This window comes from Thunnus albacares, chromosome 18, assembly GCF_914725855.1.
Source record: "Thunnus albacares chromosome 18, fThuAlb1.1, whole genome shotgun sequence".
Lineage (NCBI taxonomy): Eukaryota > Metazoa > Chordata > Actinopteri > Scombriformes > Scombridae > Thunnus > Thunnus albacares.
Genome location: NC_058123.1, coordinates 18,044,234 through 18,058,462, shown reverse-complemented (window position 1 = coordinate 18,058,462; position 14,229 = coordinate 18,044,234). Strand labels below are relative to the sequence as shown.

The following is a 14,229-nucleotide window of genomic DNA, read 5'->3' as shown; positions in this document are numbered from 1 at the left end:
TTTAAGAAGACATGGAGACCATTTTTTGCATATGCTGATATACTAACCTTTACTACCATCCCGGACTGACAAACTCTCGACCATTTTCAATATTCTTACCTAATTTATTTAAATTATTTATTTTGTGCTTATTGTTGTGTACTCCACATATGTGTATGTATACACATATATAGATATTTACTTCTTCTTATTTCTCATAGGCTTGTTTTGTTTGCTTTCTTTTCTTTTTCATCTATCTATCTATCTATCTATCTATCTATCTATCTATCTATCTATCTATCTATCTATCTATCTATCTATCTATCTATCTATCTATCCAGCTATCTCTTTAAAAAAATCCAGGCTATGGAGAAAAAGAAATACAAAGAAATACAAGAAATACAAAATTTGTTGTAAAACGAAATGTGCTTTTTTTCTTTTAAAAGAAGAAAACAAACAGACAGTATTTAGCGGTCTGTTCCGCAGTCCTCGGTCAGAAGGTGGCGGTAGTTTTCTTTGAACCCGACAGCTTCCACTGAAAACCAAGGAGTAGATCAAGAGCAGCTTTAGAGAATGGCTGTGCCCCGATTTTGGGATTACAGGCAACTTTACCTACAGTGTATGCACCGTTCCCAATAAACTCCCATCAATCTCGTATCTAACGCTGTGGATATTTATGTTTACTGTCAGAATTGTGAAGTACTTTTGTGGATACGGTTGGCAAGTCCACAAAAGAAGCCAGGTTTCAGTGCCGTGTGAGAGAAAGTGCTGCCTGAGAGGTTATACGCAGGGCAGAAATAGCTCAAATAACAACTAAACGAACCGTCTGTGACGTAACGTACAAGTAGGTAGTTATTTTTCTGTCTGACGTAGGCGAACAGCAAGAAAATAACGCATGGTTAGTGTATTTGCGTCAATAGCACAACGTGACACCACTGTAAGTAAATATTTTTTGCTCATTTATAAACATACGAATAAAGTCGATTGTCTACCGGAAAGCAATATGACAAGTTAGCACTGAGTTGTGAGCTAGCTTAAAATGAGACACAAGCCAACCAATAGACTGAAAACTACAAATACGGTTATGGCTTTTAGTGGACACTTGCATCAAAAACACTCGAGAAAATATGAAATGAACACACACACGGGTCTCGTCAGAGTGTATGTTTGATTTGACTGGGTCTTACAAGCTAATGTTTGCTAACAGAGAGTGTGAAACTCAGCACAGAGGAAGTAGGATGCGTCTTTGTTACCACTAGGTGGGGATAGAAGATAAGTAGACAGACTTGACTGCAGGTGTGCCGTATCTCTTCTCTCTTCATCCTCAATCTCCTGAAAAAAAGTGCTGCTGCCAGGACAGTGCTGAGTGCCAAAGCCCGCCTCTACAGCCTGCAGACATTCAGACAGGGAGAAACAACCAAACCAGACTTCAGGCCTAAAAAAAACATCCTCAGCCTGAAATCAAGTTTCATAGCCAGCTGGCATCTTGCCCTTTCTCAGGCTGCTGTTCCCACAGGTTTCTGTGTGTGTGTGTGCAGGAATGATAATATCAGCAAAACTGGTTCATAATCATTAAGTACTGAACAGTTTTACTTGAAGTTGGTCTATATATGACTTTTTCTTCTCCACTTTCTTTAAAGATCCCCTCCAGACATGTTTTAAGATGGAATAATAATTTGTGTCTGATATGGTTTTGCTGCAAAAAAGTTAAATTATCTTGTAATAATCCTTAAAACTACATTTATTACTTCTCCTTGATTAAAAAAAATTCTATATATATGTAAACATATTTCATTTCAGAAGTTTAACTGGTGGACATGAGATGTCTCCTACTTCACTGTAAAGTCCATTCTCAGTGTTTCTGCACTGGAGGCTTCAAGTTTCCACATCACACATGTGTAAGGTGAATATTGGACCAGGATTGGCTTACAAACTATTTGTGATGTCACAAATCATGATCGTAGGATCGTAGGCCCGCCCCTTAAAATTGGATCTTCAATGAGCACAGAAAAACTTTCCACTTTCAGCAGATAAATGAGAAAACATACTTCTTGTGTCAAACTTTGCACATGCATCATCCTGCACAGTGAAGTTCAAACATTCAACTGTAGGAACAAGAAGAAAAACAAATATTTGAGTGGAGGGGGACTTTTAAGTTTGTCACTTCAGTTTGTTTTTGGTACAGTGATATATGTCAAACTGCAAAGTTGTTGCCCAACATAGTTGAGAACACACACTTACTAACATGCTGTATGTAGGAAATGGTATCTTGGCGTATTAGCTCAGTGCTTTGGCTTTACCATAGTACCGTATGTATTACCTAATTTGATGTTTCTTGAAAAATAGATAGTTCACCTGACTAACAATATTTTTTAATTGTGAAATACAATATATTTAATATCAATTTTGGTGGAGACCTATTTATAGAACTGTGTTGTTGCGTGCCTTCCTCTACAGAGTGACAGCAGCTCGCCATCCTGTGGACAGAAATGAACCACAACACTCCAGAGGCAGTGGGTTCGTATCACAGTTATCACAACACACAGCTCTCTTTCAATATTTGATCTAGAAACTAAACACAGGAGGGTTAACTGTATTGGGACCACTAATGTCCTTCAGGGTACCGTGGTTAAAAGGCACGTGTATTGAAGCTGACTTTTTTTAATCCAAACAAGTATGCATCCTCAGAAAAACACATTTATGAAAAGAACAGTAACTTTGTTTACCTCAAGTGTAACTAAAGCAACTTCAAAAGCAGTGAATACAGGCATATCAGTCTGATTTGATTGAGTCTGTGGCTGTGGTGGATTACCTTGCTGAAACTACTGCTTGACGACATTAAATTAAATGTACCAGAACTACATTTTAAGGCACCCTTACTAAATAAATGTGTTGCCAAAGCAAAGTTACCAAGATTTGTAATTTATATGTGTTTCTTGATGACATTAGTTTGCTGAACACCACACAAGGAGCTCACGGAGTGTACAACGATATCAGCACCATCATTATTTTTTCACACTGGAGCCTGTAGGTATGTGTCAGTCTATACTGGCATAGAAACCGAGCTGTAGTGTGTCACTTCTGGAGAGGTGATTAACACACAAACACTGCTTTAATAAGCACCAAAATTCTACAAGTGCTGTTAATCTCCTTGTCTTCGAGATCCTGCAGTGTCACCTGTTGAAAGCTTTTTCTAGCACCTACAACAAAATACAAAAGGAGAGGAGTACTTGTAGAAGAATGTTGTGGCATCCTTCCAGTGGAGTTGAGCCACTTGCACAACCCCTGCCAAGTCACACTGAAGCTGTTCTGGTGGCTGTAGTGACACCAAATGCCCCATTTAGACACTTGATCTTTGTGTTTCCTTTTATTTTGGCAGCTGCCTGGCAACAGGCTGTTAGACCTGCCCGCGGGTTTAATCTCTGTCTAATTTTACTGAAATTTAAGTGTGACTTCTATTGTTTTGTAAGAGCGGGAGACTAGGATAGTGTCACATTACTTTAAAGTCCACTTAGTTAAATGTAGTATTTCTCTCATATTTCAAGCTCTCATAGTTCAACAAATAAAGAAAAAAAAAAAAAATCACCTTCACAGAGGTGAATGAGTGCATCTACTGTATGTGTGTCCGTGTATTTGTATGCTGTAATGGGGGTTATTATGTTGTTATGAATGGGGAGCCGCCGGTTCTGTCATTGACCCACCAGCCAAGACTATAAAGACGCTACGTGCTCCACATTCCTCTCTTCTCCTCTCTTCTCCTCTCCTCTCCTCTCCTCTCCTCACACAAACAGTGAAACTGAAGTGAAGTGGGTTGTGCTGTTTGTGTGAGTACACATGTTGGTCAGTGGGATGAATGAGCTGGAGAGGGGGGGTGTATAACAGCAGAGAACCCGAACAGCAATGGAAACAGAAGCTATTCAAATGTCTGAAATTAAAGGACTTTTCCAACCATAGCCGTGTTTGCACGTCGTAGTCCATTCACCTCAAATCTACAGTCTACGGTGCCATTGACAGTTTTCCATTGCATGCTGTAACGTTGTTGTCGAAATGGTTTCATGGGGAGATAATCGTAGATATTTGTGAGTGGGGGGGTAATTTGAAAAGCCTGTCCTGCGTTATCTTTCACAAAAAAAAAGCAGATGTGCTATTCATTATGATATATTTCATACAGTATCTCAAGCAACTTCCAAGTGACTGGAAATCTATTTCCAAATTAAGTGGGGATGAATTTAAACTACTGACTGACTGGAAGATAGGAAATGGATTTAAAAGGGCTGAAACTGTTGTATAGTCTAGAAATTAACTGGCGCTAATGCAAAACATGCATGATCTGTACTTAATGGGCCAAAATTAGACTTAACATCGCTATGCTGTTATAAAATGAGAACCAAAAATGAGGGAGACTTCCAGGGAAGAAAGGGAAAGTCATAAACAAGTGATGAAAAATGAATATGGGAGTGAGATAAAATGAGTAATGATATTTTAAGTATGGTATTTTAAAGTAGAAATTCAGAGGAGTAAATATAACAGATTCTCAGACATCTAAAGTGAATATTTTAGAAGGAACACAAGGACGTAAATAGTGTCAGGCCAGGAAAGACACAGTAAAGAAGGAGGCCAACACACAGAGAGGGAGAGGCCTTTTGGTCTGCTTTCCCAGGCTATGCATCAGGAAGGCTGTATTTTTTACACCATGACCACCGCATAGCCCTTTCCTGGGGAAATCCGAGACAAAATCGAGAGAGGCTGCTGCAGGGAGGGAGCGGAGAACAGGAAAACTAGCCCTGGGAAGGAGGGAGGGAGGTAGGGGGGCAGGTACGGTGAAGCCCACACAGCATGAGCGACAGAAAGAAGCTGGAAGGTTGAGTGGAACACATGCACAGGCAGATAGACGCAAAACATGAAGCACACATCTTCCCCTGTTTCTAGGCCATTTTATCCACTGTGGCCTTCCAAAAAAAAAAAAAAAAAAAAAAAACTGTGCCCAGAGAGTCTTCTGTAGAGTATTTTGGCTGCTGATTCAGCTGGAATGCAGAGCTAATGCCGGGTTCCTCTACTATCCAACCAGCCTCAGCTGTTAATCCGATGTTATGGCTGCTCTGCTATGCCTGTTAAAGAAATAATATTTGACGTTATGGCTACTCAGCTATGCCTGTTTTAACAAACAATATTTCCAGTATATCATGTTACATACAAGCTAAGATTTAGGTTGGACACAAAATAAGTTATTACATGGTTTTTTAGAATACTTCTTACGACCAAACGTATATTTAGAATTCACAGGCAGGTAGAGTAACGAGGAGTCATTGTTTGGAAGAGCTTATAAGCAATATTGGTAATTGTACTAATGGGAAAAAAATAAATGTCTTGTCATTGGAAGATTCAGCAGAACTCTTGACTTTAATGCTCAAAAGTAAGTTTAGAAGGGCATCAAGTGCCTCAAAGAGTCAAAAATAACTAAAAACTCAATTAGCTTTGATATCTTGACAGGTTGATAAAGGTCAAAGGTCAGAGTGAAACCCCATCTCACATATATGTGTGTGTGTGTGTGTGTTATCCCCACAGGTCTTGACCCCACCGCGTTGACAGTCCAACTCTTCGAGCTATGGAACCAGAAAGATCTGCACACGGTGAGAGTCACTTTCACAGCATGTGTCAATCCCACACATGCAATATCGAGTGTGTGTGTGTTTACAAAAGTAGGGAGATCGAGTCCTCGTGTCTCTGCAAGAAGCACTTGCAGAGGAAGGAACATGATAGAGAGAGAGAGAGAGAGAGCTCGGATACCGGCATGTTTAAATGAAGCTCGCTGGTGTGTGCGTCTGTCTGTTAATGAGGAAACCAGAGTGTGTCAGTAGGAAGGAAGGCATTTGCGTTGCACTGAATGAACTTGAGATCTGTGTGAGGAGGATATTGAGTGGATGACATCTGTTTTGCAAATTAAGACAGAGCGCCAGGCATTCTCACACAGATATTATTTTCTAGTGTAGGAAGTTTCTAATGCCAGAGTTTGCATTCTTAAGTTGTGAACCAAAATGTGTCACGGGCCAGTGTGTCTGCTGGGCTCACAGCTACTGTGGTATTCTAAAAATTCACATGCCAGTAACCTAATTTAACTAACAACATTGTCTCTTAAAATAGAAATCCCCAGGTGATGATTTGCTAGCAAAAATGTAGAAAACATGTAATATTTATTACAAATTATATCCGGTTCATTGTTGAATATTCCACTCTATGATGATGTAACACTGTTACCTTAAGGGAAAACCATTTTTTAAAACTCTCCATTCTGTTATCACTGAAACATTTTTAGAAATAAAAAATTACACATGAATCATATGTGAAGAAGATGGCGAACAAGAACTTTGAAGTGTTTGAAACTGAAACAACAGTGTTTATGACACAAACTGAGGTGTTTCCCTTGAACAAAGGCATCAGATGACAACCTAACATCTGATTATTAATTCCATGTAATGATACACACTATATATTAGTGATGTCATTGTTCTTTTGCATGAATCTACCTGCAAAAATGATTCAAAAAAGGTGATAAAGCTGTAATGATTTACACATTTCTATTTTCCTCTCTAACAGTTTAGTTTCTGTTCACGCCGCTCCCTCCCTCTCTGTTTCCTCACAGCTACATTTGGCAGCCCTCCAGGGATTTTCAAAGCTGTCTGAACCTCTGGAGGCCTTACTGACAATCCTGGAGAGCTGTCCGGGTAAACAGAAGGGTCGGAGCCACACCCTCGGCCATCACATCCTCATGGAATTCCAGACATGGATAAAGGAACATCCTCAGGTAGATCAGCTTCATCGAGCAAATGTTTTTAAACAACCAAAAAAAAAGTACTGCTGGAGCTGCAGGACCAGTTTCAGATCTGTACTTCTGGACCAGTTCTGCCTGTGTCATCTTTAGCAGTTTATAACTGTTTATGTGCACCATCTCTACGAAAAAAGTTTTAAAAAGATTTTTCCCCACTTTTTCACTCTGTGAAGTGTTACGGCTATCTTTGTTTTAGATAAATAGCTTAACAGATAGTACATATTAGAATAATAACCAGGCCTATATCTGAGCTTTATCACACTGCTGTCTTTATGAATTGGTAAAAAATGTGTATAAACTCACACAGTTAGACCACGGCAATGTGTTTGCTGTAGACATTAATGTAACTGCACAGTGTTAAGACCTGAGCAGGGTGAAGAGGTAGAAAAATGTTACAAGGCCCTAAGTTGGAAGATGGCAGGAACAATATTCAGAGAAAAATGATTTGTGTCTTTTTCAGTCATTTGAAGTTCATTTATGTAGAGAAGTAGATGTCTGGAAGGGGGTTGTGAGTGAGTTCAAAGCCAGTTTCTTCAGGTGTTTTGAATCTTAAAAGAGAATCCTGGAACACATTGATCATCTAAACTATTCCCGCTCCCCCGATAATATACCTTTATGTCCACACACATTCTACCACTACTATTATCAGAGCCAGCTTATAATAATAACTGTATATCACAGACAGACTACTAAGCCACAGCACAGTATGTTTGTAGTCTTGAACTATTGTCTCATGACAAATGACTTTCAGTGTAACTCCATTTCAACAGCTGTTGCTTCACTTCTCAGACTCTCTGTTTCTTCACCATCCTTCATGTTTTCAATCTCAGTCTATTATTTTTGAAACTTTTCTGAGATTGTTTTTTTTTTTTGGTTCCCTTCACCAGGTTACACTGAGTTCACTGTCAGAGCAGCAAGCAATCGCCCTCCAACGTCGGGCTCTTAGCCTACTAACAGATACCCAGCCCGGCTTTGTAGACAGTCTCATAAATATCTACCAACTCACTTCCCTGGATCCGGCCATCCTCAAACTGCACATTGTGAGGTTACAGGCTCTCAACTGCTACAAAGAGGTGAGTTCTTCATTTGATGTTAACATTATTTTTTGGGAGAAATTATTTTTCAAACAAAGATTTAGGAAGTAAAAATAAATGAAACTAATATAAAAGATTTATTTTAGTAGCAACACTGAATTACTTCTGTTTTTCACAGGCGGTAGTGCTCAGTGTGAAGCTGAAGTTACAGAAGGAGCTAAATATGGAGGAGGTGAGAAAACGTTCTCAGCGGATACGTCTGTATAACCTTTTGTGCATGTTCATCCATAAACGCTGAATATATGAGCTTACTTTAGATGTGTCAGTTCTGAACATCTCAACCTCTAACTAACTTCCTAAATAGTTTTCTCTAATTTTCTTCCACAGATGTGCGTACCGCTAATCTTGCAGGATAAGCTGTCTTTGGCAGAGTCGTATGTCACAGGCCACAATCAACTGGAACGACGACTGGTCACGCTGCTAGACTCCTGGTGCCACCCCAGCTTCTGTGTGGATGTGATAAGCAAGTATGGAGCATGTACGAATGTGTCGGGAGCCTAAAAATGTGGGCACGAGTTCGCTGCTGTATGAACCTGTATGGCTGCGTGTGTTTCCGCAGGCAGTTCCCTCGCCTCTCCGTTTCCAAACACTGCATGGGCCAGATCAAACCCAAAATGCTGACAAAACATGTCTTGCGACTTGTGGAGAAATTCGACATTGATCAAGGTGTGTTATGGTGCACATGTGTAGTTCATTTTGGCATATATATGTGTGCACCTCAGGCAGAAATTACTGTGATGTCATGTTTTTGATACAGGACTATGTCCCAATGCTCTGCACAAGAGGAGACTAGACTCTTTGCGGTTTCTCATGTACAAGAAGTTTGTGGAGGTAAGTGATACATAATATGTACCAGGTATGTATCAGGTATATCATCAGTGATTTATATTTTTTAGCTTGTATTTATTCAGACCATCTTCAACACTTTTATTAAGTACATGACTTAAATCTACCTTCTTAATTGATTTCTTGGCAGTCTTATCTGTTCAGCTATGAAAAGCCTCCAGCTAAGAACATGTCAGCATTTGTTTCTGACCTTAGTTTCCAAGACCAAATAGACTTTGTAGTTCAGTTTTGCAAAATTTGCAACTATAAACTATACTAGACTGTATGGTTGCCTTTTAAATTTTATTTCAAGATTATACTCTTTACCGTCTGCAAACTATATAAAAGAGCCTTGAATTAATTAATGTACTTAAGCTCAGCCTCTGATTCCTAAGGAGGGTTTTCATAGATATTCTGAAATATAAGTGAAAGAGAAGCAGCTACTGGGCTTTTTGTGAATGAGTGTGATGTACATGGGAAAAGAAAGAGAAGACTTTCCCACAGAGATGTTGAAATCTCCAAGGTTAAAGATAAGCTAAGTTGGTGCATACACTGCATAAAATGATTAGGAATTAAACAGCCCATATTTTAATTTTTATAAAGTGATATATAGAGTTTGGCTGACTGACCCTGTTCATTCTCTTCATATGAATAAAACTATAGTAAACAGTATGTACAGAACATTCCTTCTGTCTTGAGGGACTAATTATGTCTCGAGAAATATTTATTCAAAATATCTTTTTTCGTTTCTTAGACCTCATATTCTGGTTTTAGCTACACACACGTCAAATTTAATTACCGAACAAGATTGTTAAATTCCGGCTTCCTCCAACATAAGCTGGTAACAGATCTCAGTGGAATATGGGTTGATTTTAGAGTGAAGGATGGATTCAATTTCCGAAAAACATGAGCAGAGGGAAGCATTTGAGTTTCACTAAGGAAAAACTCTGAGGCTCAGACCTGTGAGTTTGAGAGAAAAAAAAAAAAAAGTAATAAAGTATCTATTCTCTCCTGACTTTATCCATAAATACATATTGCAAAGACTTTCAGGAGAGTCCGCTATCTAAGAGGATGATAAAACAAAGGTCTTGTCACCTTCAAACACTGACAAAACATTGGTGGCAGTAGATAAGCATGCGGAGCAAAGACTGGTGGGAACAGACCAAATGGTAATATCTATATTTACCACTGATGATAGAACTGCTGGGAACATTGTCTATTTTTAATTCAACAACATTATAGTTTGAAAAAGTCTAGTCAGATTAACCAGTTACAGGTATTAGTCTCAAATAAAAAATACTGATTTTCGTCATTTTTTTTTGTTTTCTCATAGAAAAGCATGACAGAGCAGAACTGGAGTGATCATGTACAGGTGGGTGTGTGAGCATATGCGTGTGTAGAAAGAAAGAGTGTATATATAATAGTATCGATAATAAGATATTCTGGACATGTTCTGTGATTTATTTTTTTTTTTTAAATGTACGTGTGTATCATGCACGTATAGTACGTGGTGGCAGATGACGTTGAGCTGCAGATCGAGTTGGTGGAGATGTTGGTGAGGTACAGCGGTCTTCAGAAAGCCTCTCAATGGTCACTGAGATACGGCGTCCCCAGAAATCGCCTTCCCATAGGGGTATGGGACACACAGCAGAGTCTACCGCCTCATCTACAGTGAGTCAGCCAAAATATGCATAAACCTATTATGCAATTTGTAGTATGATTATGCTGTACTTCTTTATAAAAAAGAGGAATAGGTGTGTTTTTATCCCTGAATTGCAACATGGAGCCTAAATTTTATTCACCACATCCCCATTCTCACACATGGCAGGTCAATATGTTATTATACATTTTATACTGAATATATCTGCTTTACTATTTACATTACCTATCTCATATTTCATTGAGATACTATGCTAAATCATAAGACCTAATGTCTTGTAATATGTGATGTATGATGTTTTTCTAGTCATCTATCCACTCTCATTCTGCATTCATTGATTTTATGTTGCCTCTTTTTTCACTCTGTGTCTCTTTCAACATGCCCACTCACAAAAACACACACATTTGCTGCCTCCGTTCAGACAAGTACACCTGAGTGATTCAGCGCAAACCGAGGAGTGGACGCCGTCTGAGTCTCACTGTCAGAAGTTCTACCAGGTGCCAATCACCAAAGACAAGATTCACTTTGTGGACACGCCGGAAGCTCTTCAGAGATGTCGAAATATTGTGCTCAAGGTACAGAGAAGTAAATGCTAGCAAAAATGAATGTCACCTCCTTGATTAAAAAAAAAAAAGTTTAAATCAACTATAGTGAAAATCTTTATAAAGGAGGGGCAGGCACTATTGAAAACTCTGTATTTTTGCTGCTGTCTTATCATCCTCTGTCTTTAATCTTCCTTAGGACGGTGGCGTAGTGGGAGTTGACATGGAGTGGCAGCCTACGTTTGGCTGTATCTCAACTCAGAGAGTTGCTCTGATACAGCTTGCAGTTTTTGACCAGGTTTTCTTGTTAGACCTCTGTGCAAACGGATTGTGTCAACACCCAGACACTATTAGCTTCATCAGGAGCTTTTTCTCTACACGAAACATCATTAAACTGGGTAAGCAGTGCACCAGACACCAGGCAAAAATTAAGTCAGATTTATCCGCGGCATTTCTACTTATGCTTCTGTCTCCCCTATTTCTCTTTTTTTTTTTTTTCCTCATTCAGGTTATGGTATGGCCGGAGATCTCAAGTGTCTCTTGGCCACCTGGCACCAATTTTTAGAGGAGCCACTGAAGATGGAGGGGGTGCTTGATCTTCTTAGTATACACCAAAAGGTAACATTATCCTGTCATTGACATAATTTCATATAAATACGTTTGAAAATCAAATCTGGCATGTGGGCTAAAGAGGAACCATGAGAGTATCATTCTTTCTTTATTAGTAGGGGTATAATGTTTCTACAAATGCAGTTTTTTTTGATAGCTTAGTTATTTCTATATTTCAGTACATTTTCAAAAAAGCAGAAACTGGTACCTGAGAGATGGTCTCACATTTCTATTTTAAAATTCCTGTAACATTTTTATTTTATACTTATTATGACATTTAACTGAAAATAAAGATATATTTTTGAAGATCACATGAAATGCCCGGTTGAAACAGTATGTTGTGGCAGGACAGTAGATGGGAGTGACTATTTAAAAGTGTAAAAATGTTTTGCTTGAAGCTTTGCATTGTTAAAATTCTACATTACTTTAAAACGAATGAAGCCGCTGAGTTTGAAGCTATGTTGTCTCTCTGTGAAAGGATTATATATAAACTCTGTGATGCCTTACACAGATCCAGCGCGGTAAGGTCAAAAGGACTCAAAATGGCCCTAAGGAGGTGCTGGTCGGAGAGGGCTCTGCAGAGAAAGGCCTCAGTCTGCTGGTACAACAGGTCCTGGGAAGGCCCCTGGACAAGACAGAGCAGATGTCCAACTGGGAGAAGCGGCCGCTACGCATCAGCCAAATTAGATATGCAGGTAAAGTATTATGCATGCGCAGACACACAATGACAGAGAGACAGATGGCCGCTGTTCTTTTCACTATAGAATATCACAGATTATTTTGTTATCCCCTGACGAACTGCAAACCAATAAATTCCCACCCCCACACCTACCCCCCCCTCCCCTCTTTCCTCTTTCTTTCTCTCTCTCGTTCCTCAACCTCCTTCCAGTGGCAGATGCCTACTGTTTGCTGGATGTTTACTCTGTCCTTTCCAGCAACCCAGCATGGTTTGGGCTGCCAGCGGACCTGCGCAGCATCTCTTCAAGCCAATCAGAGAAGGGCAGAGAGAAGAAGCAGAAGGATAAACGGGCAATGCAAATGAAACAGGCCCATGGCAAAGAGGTCAGGGGTCAATTGCTGTTATTTACAGTGTTTGTTTACTTATTTTTATAAGGTTGTCATGGATACCAAACGGTTTGAAGTCTAGGATGTGATGATTAAATAAATGAAAATGGCAAGTTTCCTGGAGGGTCAACACACAAAAGACACATAGCTCAGGAAAACTGACTCTCTTTTGTTCTCTTTTTTTTTTTTTTTTGGACAGATAGAGACAGATATGTTGAAATCAGGAGAAGGAAATTTCATTAATAAGATAAGAAATTGTTGAAGCTAGAATCCATTTACTACTTGACCTGTTCTTGACCTGAACTTGACATGTTCATGTTTGTCTCTGAAAAGTGTAATATGGTTCTCCTCTCAGACCTACATACTATTACTTCACTTTATCAGAAATATTTCTGTACAAACACTTTCCTGTGGGACTTTGCTATGAACAAACAAGGAACCTGAGGAAACAGGCTGGTAACTTTAGAGAGAGCCTTTGTGTCAGAATGGTATTTTTAATAAAAGGCACTCAACTGCAAGTCAAAAATTTAGCCAAATTTTAGTATTTTTCTTGCACATTTCTGAGCACGATGATCCAACAACAGCAGCTAACTATTATGCTAATACAATTTTTAGTCCTGTGAGCTTCTGAGTGACACAATACGGGAAAACCTTCAACTGCAGAACCTTGGTTTGAGCATCCAGCCTGCAGGGAGGGACAATGCGTGTTTGACCAAGACACTTCGGCAGTTCCTATCAGCTCCAGGGGTGCGGTTGTATAGCTCACCCTGTGCTTTGACCTCCCCTGCACTGCGGTGCAAGTGAAAAGAAAATCCCCCTGTGGGGATCAGTTAAGTATCACATTATTGTCTCTGTCCATTTAGGAATGTCAGGGGGCTCAAAGGCTCAGTCCCCCTCACTCTGACACAGAGAAAGGCCTCCTGTGTGGCAAGAAGCCCTCAGAGGACTCCCCCGCTCTGCCCCCCCAGCAGTTGCGGGTGGTGTGTGACAACATGCTACAAGGGCTCGGGAGGTACCTGCGCTGTTTAGGAGTCGATGTGGTCATGTTGGAGAACACTGATGATCACAGAAAAGCGGCAAAGGTGAGTTAACAGTCTTAGCTGAAGACATACACTCATCTCTTTATACAAGGACAATAAACACATGAAAGAACCAAACACAGACTCAGCCAGTACTACACATAGAGAGCTCACAATCGCATTTATTTCATGTGTCTTTTTGTTCTGATGTTAATGTGTCGTGTGTCAGTTAGCACAAGCCGAAGGTCGAGTCATACTCACATGTGGACAACCATACCAAAGTGTAAGTAATACACGCATGCCAGAGTGAACTTATGAACAAATATCAACCTACAAACCCATGATGTATTATATGTGTGTGTTTATTGTTCACATGTATTCATTCGGTGTCTGTGTGTCTCTCCATGTAGTTGCGGTCCCAGGTGGGTGAGGGTCGCTGTCTGTCCCTAGACTGTTCAGAAAAGGCCAGAGACCAGGCCGTTCGAGTCCTCAAACACTTCAATGTCCAGCCCACTCCCAGCGATATATTCAGCCGCTGCCAGGTAGGAAAGTTTATGCTGGTTCTGAAAGTATTTGTAAAATTAACCGTGTATAAATGTCAGCATCGGTT

The 14,229-nt window shown here is 39.8% G+C and overlaps 1 protein-coding gene across 5 annotated transcripts in view; it reads left to right on the top strand.

The window, feature by feature from the left end:
- The window catches only part of exd3 (exonuclease 3'-5' domain containing 3), a 46,753-nt gene that overhangs the window by 2,147 nt on the left and 30,377 nt on the right, over window positions 1-14,229 (top strand). For 2 of the 5 annotated variants that reach the window (XM_044333632.1, XM_044333634.1), the window contains exons 2-19: window positions 2,437-2,496; window positions 5,545-5,609; window positions 6,620-6,781; window positions 7,693-7,878; window positions 8,018-8,071; window positions 8,227-8,366; window positions 8,459-8,565; window positions 8,657-8,730; window positions 10,058-10,096; window positions 10,229-10,395; window positions 10,806-10,959; window positions 11,126-11,324; window positions 11,435-11,544; window positions 12,047-12,230; window positions 12,425-12,597; window positions 13,464-13,682; window positions 13,849-13,902; window positions 14,030-14,161. In XM_044333632.1, the coding sequence (XP_044189567.1) occupies window positions 2,469-2,496; window positions 5,545-5,609; window positions 6,620-6,781; window positions 7,693-7,878; window positions 8,018-8,071; window positions 8,227-8,366; window positions 8,459-8,565; window positions 8,657-8,730; window positions 10,058-10,096; window positions 10,229-10,395; window positions 10,806-10,959; window positions 11,126-11,324; window positions 11,435-11,544; window positions 12,047-12,230; window positions 12,425-12,597; window positions 13,464-13,682; window positions 13,849-13,902; window positions 14,030-14,161 (2,247 nt within the window). In that variant the 5' untranslated portion in view covers window positions 2,437-2,468. Of the gene's footprint in view, window positions 1-791; window positions 917-1,322; window positions 1,496-1,858; window positions 1,878-2,436; window positions 2,497-5,544; window positions 5,610-6,619; window positions 6,782-7,692; window positions 7,879-8,017; window positions 8,072-8,226; window positions 8,367-8,458; window positions 8,566-8,656; window positions 8,731-10,057; window positions 10,097-10,228; window positions 10,396-10,805; window positions 10,960-11,125; window positions 11,325-11,434; window positions 11,545-12,046; window positions 12,231-12,424; window positions 12,598-13,463; window positions 13,683-13,848; window positions 13,903-14,029; window positions 14,162-14,229 lie in introns of those variants that run through there. The other 3 variants (XM_044333631.1, XM_044333630.1, XM_044333633.1) reach the window with 3 other exon arrangements.